The sequence below is a fragment of the Kryptolebias marmoratus genome, linkage group LG4 (assembly GCF_001649575.2).
Source record: "Kryptolebias marmoratus isolate JLee-2015 linkage group LG4, ASM164957v2, whole genome shotgun sequence".
NCBI lineage: Eukaryota > Metazoa > Chordata > Actinopteri > Cyprinodontiformes > Rivulidae > Kryptolebias > Kryptolebias marmoratus.
The window spans coordinates 14,717,862-14,726,326 of NC_051433.1; the positions used below are offsets into that span (position 1 = coordinate 14,717,862).

The 8,465-nt window shown below is 42.3% G+C and overlaps 1 protein-coding gene across 1 annotated transcript; it reads left to right on the forward strand.

Annotated features, from left to right (window-relative positions):
* The first annotated feature begins 623 nt into the window (after window positions 1–623).
* Window positions 624–8,136, forward strand: gata2b (GATA binding protein 2b). The gene is made up of 6 exons (XM_017415690.3): window positions 624–743; window positions 846–1,257; window positions 1,649–2,263; window positions 3,736–3,881; window positions 6,098–6,223; window positions 7,198–8,136. Exons 2-6 carry the CDS (start codon window positions 1,026–1,028, stop codon window positions 7,480–7,482), a joined length of 1,404 nt encoding a protein of 467 aa, XP_017271179.1. The 5' UTR covers window positions 624–743; window positions 846–1,025; the 3' UTR covers window positions 7,483–8,136.
* The last annotated feature ends 329 nt before the right edge of the window (window positions 8,137–8,465 follow it).

The following is an 8,465-nucleotide window of genomic DNA, read 5'->3' on the forward strand; positions in this document are numbered from 1 at the left end:
TTTTTTTTTTTTTTTTTTTTTTTTTTTGTCCAAAGATGCTCTGACGTCAGGAGACGGCGTCAAGCAGGCGGCAACGTCGGCCGGTCCGGGCTGCACGCGCTCCCTGCACAATTATTGTCTGTCAATCATGCGCGGATACGAAAAGAGACAGAGACAGAGAGGGGAGGGAGGGAGAGACGCGGAGCATGAACTGAAGCAGGCATCCAAACAAGCCTTGAAAAAAAACACAACCCTCAGCTCTTTAATTAAAAAACAGCTTAAAGTCTCATATTTAACTTTAAAATTTTGTACAGAAGTATCATATTTTAAAAGCTGCAATAAGTAAAACATCTTTAACTTAATATCCAGCAGGGGTTTTACTTAAACTAAACACTTCAACGCAGAGTTAAGTCAAAATATGAATAAATCTGGCACTCATTGCTTACTGAATAATGAACACAGGCGATCAGACATAAGCAGAGTGTAATGATAAAGGCCTTTAACGATACAAATGCAACAGAGATAAATATTTCCGTGATTTTCTGGTCTTTTTGCCTGACATCCTACGGAGGCAGAGCGTAATTGGCTGAGTCCGGCTTCCTTTCAGACCCCGCCCCTGAGTCCTTAACAAGCCTGGCCCCGCGCTGTCAGACACACTTTGGTGCTTGAAGTCCCGGCGGACAGTTGTCCTCCGACAAACACCGAGCCGAACCTGCAGAGGAGGAGCCGCAGCGCAGATGAGAGAGAGAAAACACAGGCAAAAGGTGAGGCATGTTTGTTTAAATATAAAGTGCATGCACAACAGAAAAAAAGGCTGTCGTTTTTTAAAAATAGTAATAATAATATCGGACATTTGCTGCTTCCAGGTCTTCGGTGCCAGACTCCAATCCGTGTCCAAAGAGGAGGAACGGGTCAAAACGATCAGTAATCCCGTGCTGCAGATGAAGAGCTAGAGATCTTTGCAACAATTTAGTCTCATCTCCCTGGATATTTATTTATTTTTTAAAAACAAAAAAGAAGAGGAAGGAGAGGCGCGCCGGTGCGTCATGATGGATGTGGCGGCTGATCTGCCCCGCTGGGTGCCTCACCACGCCGCGCTGAACGGACAACACCCGGACTCCCATCACCACCCCGGCCTGGGCCACAACTACATGGAGCCCACGGCGCAGCTGCTGCCTCCGGACGAGGTGGATGTTTTCTTCAATCACCTGGACTCGCAGGGAAACCCTTATTACCACAACTCAGCCAGGGCCAGGGTGTCCTACAGCCAGGCGCACGGTGAGGGACCACGAACGGAGCACGTAGAGATGCAAAGAAAACACACACAAACTGATGCGTAATCCTTGGTGTTTTTGTGGTGTAAACAGTGAATGTGGTCGTTTTTGAAACGTGAAATAGTCAGATCTTGTCTGGCTTAGTCTATTTTTTAAATCATCTTAAATTAGTTTGCGCTGCAGGTTTCATGGTAAAAGATCAGATAACTTAAATTTTCTGGAACTGAATTCCACAAAACAAAAACGATTTCAATCACAAATGTTGCTTTATTTATTTTAAACCAGGCTAATGAATCCAATGAATCAACAGGTTGTGTTTATTTACTTATTTTTTATTATTGTTTTAACCTTTTGGAATTAGTCTAATAATAATTTTATTTTATTTTATTTCCCAGCCCGTCTGACGGGGTCTCAGGTCTGCCGGCCTCTCCTCCACAGTCCGGGACTTTCATGGCTGGACGGAGGGAAAGCAGCCCTGTCGGCCCACCACCACCACCACCACCACAACCCCTGGGCCGTGAGCCCCTTCAGCAAGCCCACCCTGCACCACCACCCGGGCTCGGCCTCCCCCGGCTCCCTCCCGGCTGTCTACCCGTGCAGCGGCAGCAGCAGCTCCGCGTCCCCGCTCACGCCGTCGTCCCAAGGCGGCTCCCAGCTGTACCCGTTCCCCCCGACGCCACCCAAAGACGTGTCCCCGGACCCGGGGGCCGCGTCTCCTCACTCCTCCTCCCCGTCGTCGACGTCGTCCTCCTCCTCGTCGGCCGTCAGGATGGACGAGAAGGAATCTATCAAATACCAGGTGTCCCTACCGGAGGGCATGAAGATGGAGGAGTCGAGCCCGCTGAGGGGCGGCCTGACCTCCTCCACCCACCACCCCATCCCGACGTACGCCTCCTACTCGCTCCCGGCGGCGCACGAGTACGGCGGCAGCCTGTTCCACCCGGGCAGCCTGCTGGGCTCTCCGTCCAGCTTCAGCTCCAAGAACAAAGGCAAGGCCCGCTCCTGCACCGGTGAGCCTGACATGCATATGGGTCCAAATTCATCCAAATTATAGCACCAGTCGGACAGAGGGGCTCTATGTCACTTGGTTTACATCCACGCCTAAAAACGAATAACTAATAACACAACAAGGCCTCATGCGTTTTGTAATAATGTTCTCACTAGAATAAAGGTGCGTTTGTTGACCTGTGGGACTAATCTGTCCACCGACTGGTTTTAAATGCTACATTTGAAATTCAAATATTATTGTTTTCCTTTAAGGAGACGCTTGTTTCACGCTGCACAGAAAAAAACAGCAACAATCAGAACACAAACCTTTAATAGAAACTAAAATGGTCAAATTAAACGAAACAGTTTCATTGACTGAAAAAAATAAAAAAGGGCAAAATGTAAAGAATGTAAATAGAAACATTTAGATGCTAAATTATTTTTTATAGATCAGACATAGTATGTCATTTTCTGAGTTGTTTAGTTAAAGAATGAATAAAGAAATTCTCCAGTAAAAATTCTCTTTGTGAAAGAAGCAGAAACACAGAGCTGAAAACAGGACCGTTTCTCTCAGCCTGGAAAAAGTTACTCATGTGGAGAAACAATGATTTTAAAAATCTTGTTGTGATGTTCTAATGCAACAACAACAACAACAGCAAATGATTCTATTCTATTCTATTCTATTCTATTCTATTCTATTCTAAATGTGGGCAGTGATTTCAAAATCAGCCACCTTTTCTTCTCCAGTGATCATTTGCCCATTAAAAATGACTCCTGGTAATAAAAATACTGATAGCAGTGATTAGAAGCAGCTGAACGATAACTGGAGTCAGGTCATTAATTCTCTTTTGTCCTGAGTGTAGATGAGCTTGAGCTGACTGCAGCAGGCTGGGGCCAACCCCGACAAGCAAATTTCTGCAAAGAGCCAAAAAAAACAAAACAAAACAAAAAAAAACTGGATCTTTCATTTCAGAGCCCTTTCTTCTGCTACATAACAGACAGTCCTGGTTGTTATAAGACATTGCCCTCCTTGTTACGTGGTTACAGAGCAGAAGAGATGTGGACAGCATCCAGTTTAGCTGATAGAAAGTGCAAAGAAACATAAACCCATGTGCTCTTATGAAATCACGTATCAGTATTATTAAGATTGTTTTTTTTTCAGTAGTTAGAAAGTAAAACATTTATTTGCAAGATGAACCTAAATTATTTTCCTGTGATTTATTTTCTTTTATTTTGATACAATTCAAGTAGAAGAAAAGATGAAGTTCACAAACTTGTGATATCTGTCTCTGTTGTGCTTTGATAATGATCTATTAATTATGGTGTAAACATGAAGGTGGTTATTTGAGTTATTAGTCATCTGTGTTCTGCCTCTTGATGTATGCTCCACACTTCTTCACTGGCATAATTTATATCTAAATACCTAAGCACGTGAACACATGAACTAAACTCTGATAAATAATTTACCTTGCAACATGTGTGTGTTGTCCTGCAGAGGGCCGTGAGTGTGTGAACTGCGGGGCCACCTCCACGCCTCTGTGGAGACGTGACAGCACCGGACACTACCTGTGCAACGCCTGCGGCCTGTACCACAAGATGAACGGCCAGAACAGACCCCTCATCAAACCCAAACGCAGGCTGGTGAGTCCCGTCCCCCACCTTCTGTCTCTGTGGACGGCGGTGAATAACGGCGTGCTTTTGTTGGAGGGCAGTAAATAAAAAGACTGTAAGGTGAAGGGTGAGGGGAGGAGGGACAATTCCTGGAAAGTTATATTTTCCCAATCAGCATCCAGGAATTGTGTCTCCCACTCACCTTTTGCTCCTGCAGCCCAGGCTGTGAGCAGACTGGGGCCCTCTGTGTTGTAGTTGTTATCTTTATTACAGCTACTCCTGATACTGACACTGATAGTGAGGTCAGTGTGTCATCTATTAAAACAGCTGAGCTGTGGCACAAAGGCAGAGGTTCTTTTTTTTAATCCCAGTAAACTGTAGTATCATGCTCCAGTGGTTCTATGTAGCTCTTCTTCTTAACTATTAACTTTTAAAATGTGAAAAAAGCACAACCACAAAACTGAAAACAGGGATTTGTCTCAGCTGGGGGAAGGTTACTAATCTGGCGAACACCTGGAACAACTAATGAAAAATATGTTATTTCCATTATGATAAAAGTTAGACTGTGTGTGTGTATATATATATATATATATATATATATATATATATATATATATATATATATATATATATATATATATGACTAGTCCACAATAATCTAAATTTTTACAAGATGGTGCAAAGCCATGAATCAGGAATGATGCTTCCATTTCTTGGTAATTTAAATTTTTTATTTTATTTAGATGTATTTTTTTTTATTAATAGCAACAACCTTTCGTTACAAAATAGCTTAAAGCTGATAGCAAATTAGCCGTTGTGTTTTACTTGTTCTGCAAAAGGCAGCTGTGAAATGAAAGAACAAACAAACAGACAAACAAACAAACAAAAAAACAGCAACAAATAAAAATGATAACTAAGATGTGAAGAAATGGTCATAAATGCTTTTATTTTGGAGACGGACTGAATGCTTGAAATGAGCAATATCAGATCAGTAAATATAATAATAATAAAAAATAAAAGCTGCGGAACAACCCTGCAGAATCAGTATTTTGTGAGGGTTTTTCTGGGTCAGTGAATAGTGAATTGTTTTGTTGTTGTTTTCCTCGCCTGCCCTGCGCGGAGGAGCGGTCCTTGCTCCTCACGCATGCGGACTCTCGCCGCCCTCTGAAAACTAAATCCTTGAAACACCGGCAGGAAAACAAGCTGTCTGCTACAAGTGATCCCAACATTGTTTCCGCGCCACGAACCGGGCCTGCAGAAACGCACAGACGGTCATATATCAGCCCTGGTTTCCGTACAGCCCGGGTCTGCAGCGCGTCCTGCGCTCTGCGGCACCACAGCCTCCACTTGCTTCCTATCCGGATGCCTGACCGCTCCTGATAAAGCAGCAGCAACCCCCGCCCCCCATCCCACACCCTACACCCCCACCCATCCACCCCTGCGGCTTCTTAACTATAGACCTCACCTCCGAGTGGTCAAGCTTTCCGTCCACCACAGAGACTGAGCAGCAGTGAGCTAAAAAAAAAAAGAAAGAAAGAAAGAAAAAAAAGCCGGAACAAGAGAAATGGGGGCTGCCTTGGAGGCTGATGTGAGCCTCAAGGCAACTTGGTTCCATTTACCATTAAAATAGTACATAATAAGAGCAGGTTATTGTTTACAGTTTCTTACAAGTTGAATTTAAAAACATGAAATGACACAAAAACATCATATTTATAACAAAAAGGCACCTTATTTGTCTTTATAAGCCACTAAAGGTAACAGGAATTTGTAAATAATTTCTGTTTACCACTCTAAAAAACATTTTATATGGGAAAGGCAACTATTAGTTAAGTCCTTCAGCTTTGCTGAAAATAAAATTACAGTTATTTGCTCATTATTCATGTCTTCTATTTGTATAAACAATAAAGATTCACTGTTTATTTAGTATTTTTTTCTTTCATTTCCATGAGAGTAACTAAATTACATTGTTGCTGGACAAAACAAAACATTTTTGGGACATTTTGAACACTTTTTTAAAAAATAAATCTCCTTGTAAACTCCTGAAACAAGCATTTATCCACAATGTTCTTGCGTGTTTAGACTGTTCATTTGGTAATCATCACTTTACCTGAATTATCACCAGGAGTGAAACATTTTGTTTGTATAGCACAAACAGACAAATAATTGTCACACTTAGGCTCAGAAAGTGTTTATTCCTGCTTGTGGTGTTGAGCTCTGACCACAGCTGAACCTTTCTTCTCCCACAGTCGGCTGCCAGACGAGCGGGCACCTGTTGTGCCAACTGCCAGACGACCACCACCACTCTCTGGCGGCGCAATGCGAACGGAGACCCGGTGTGCAATGCCTGCGGCCTCTACTATAAACTGCACAACGTAAGTCCCTGCCCTTTGACCCTCAACGTGGGCTCAGGAATCTGACAGGTTGCACTGATTATTGAATATTAGGGAAGGATGTGGAGGATAAGAGGAGAACCGCAGGGGGAAACTTTCTCTCAGGGTTCTGTTGCTCTCAGTGGTGTTTTCTCTGTTTGCTTCGTTGTTTCCATGATAATTCCCTTGAGGGTCATAATGGGACTGGGGAGTCTCTGTAACATTAAGGCAAGAGGCAAATAGGGTCACTTGCAGTGATTATATGACTGAATCAGGAAGTTTTTCTCATGCACTCAAAGCGTGACTGTTCTGAAGAAACCTGAACAAGACAATGGATGAATAAATGAATGAATTAATAATTGAACACATCTTCATCCGTGACAATTAACATGAGCTCTGTGATTTATTTTGAGTCAGTGTCACATGCTGCTCTTATATACTCCTGCAGCTCAGTGAGCATCAGTCAGCGGCACACGAGCACACGGTTTAGTGACATCTGCTCAAAAATCAGACTCATTATTAAGTCTTTTTTCTGCTCTCAAGCTGAAACTAAAGGGAGAGGCTCACTGCTGTGTATCAGCAATATTTTAAAAAACTTAAATTTGATTAATTTTATGAATAGAGAGGTGTAGCATGAAGAAGTCATAACAATATGAAATGGGCATGGTTTAGTTTGAACACATGATGGGGGATTGGTGTTATTTAAAAGGAGAGCTTGGTTTGTCAGTAAAAGTACTTTTTTAGGTCCATGAACCAAAATGACTTGGTTAGGAGAAGATCGTGTTTATTCCTAAACTAGAAACAACTTTAAAGAGTGGCACTATATCAAATTTTTTTTTGTTTTAGAAACAATGAGATTCTATGCATTTTTCTCTGACTGCGGTGGACCTGTTTCTGTTATTCTTCTGCAGAATAACTCTTATGTCACATCCTAGAACAGTATCTCTGACCTCCTCGCCCGTTCTTTACCCACGCAGGTGAACCGGCCCCTGACCATGAAGAAGGAGGGGATACAGACGCGCAATCGGAAAATGTCGAACAAATCCAAAAAGTGCAAGCGGGCCTGCGACAGCTATGAGGAGTTCTCCAAAAGTCTGCACGACAAGAGCGCTCCCTTCTGCGCCACCTCTCTGGCAGGTCACATGTCCATGGGTCACTTGCCTCCTTTCAGCCACACGGGACACATGCTCCCCACGCCCACTCCCATACACCCGTCGTTCGGCCACCCGCACCACTCGAACATGGTGACGGCGATGGGCTGAGAGGAGGGGTCTCCATATGTTTTTAGAGATGCTTACACAAAGTGGGTATAATAAAGGACAGTGTGTACAGTGTTACAGACATGCAACATGTGTGTCTTTAACTCGATTGTCTCTTGATTGATTCTTCTGTGAGAAGAAAAGACTTGTCTATAGGTACTAAATTTGATGGGAAAGCATTCGGCTTCCCGTTGGCCAGGCGCGCACATATAAACACAAAAATGTCCAAGTTTTGTCTCCACTGACAGCCTGACCGACTGCAGCGAGGTTCAACATGTGCTGAACAGGTTTATTGTAACTGTGAATATTGTAAAAGTATGAGACCAAAGGGTGTGTCCCGGACAGAAGAAAATACGCTTCACTACTTAAAAAAACATTTTGGTTTTGCTCATGGACACTTTTTCCACATGAGAGAAAGAGAGAAAAAAAAATCAAAGCAAAAAAAAAAAGGTTTATGGTTTATAATTTGACACTGTTTATTATAAATATTGTTATTGTAAGTAATATTGTTATTCAGATAATTTATTTTCACTATTTTTTGTGACTATATTACCTGATTTATAATATGGATGATGTTATCCCAGTTATGAGAATATTTTTAGCTGAAGAGCTTTGTCTGAGCTTGTCAACATTTATACTTTAAGAAATAAAGAAATTAACCTCTGATCGTTTCTGTTTATTCATTATCGGGTTAAGAAAAACATGCTGCATGGACACATTTGCAAGCAAAACAACAAGTTTGAGAAATACAAGAAGGAAACAAAGAGTTGTTATGGAGTCGGTCAAAAGAAATCAAAGCATCAGCAACAATTATGTTGTTTCCCACATTTTTCTTTTATAAAATAGATTATTATGTAATTTATATGAGCATTAAGTGCTCTTCATCCTCACTGGAGCTTTGTACTTACAAATTCTCCGCAGCTGATTTTCAGGAAAGGGTACACAGATAAGATTTGCTCGATGGCCAAATGCCAATAAGGAGGTTT

Coding starts and splice junctions, on each gene's coding strand:
- gata2b (XM_017415690.3), top strand. CDS start 1,026: ATGATGGATGTGGCGGCTGATCTGCCCCGCTGGGTGCCTCACCACGCC. Junction 3,882..6,097: donor TCAAACCCAAACGCAGGCTG/GTGAGTCCCGTC, acceptor CTTCTCCCACAG/TCGGCTGCCAGACGAGCGGG. Junction 6,224..7,197: donor TCTACTATAAACTGCACAAC/GTAAGTCCCTGC, acceptor TTACCCACGCAG/GTGAACCGGCCCCTGACCAT.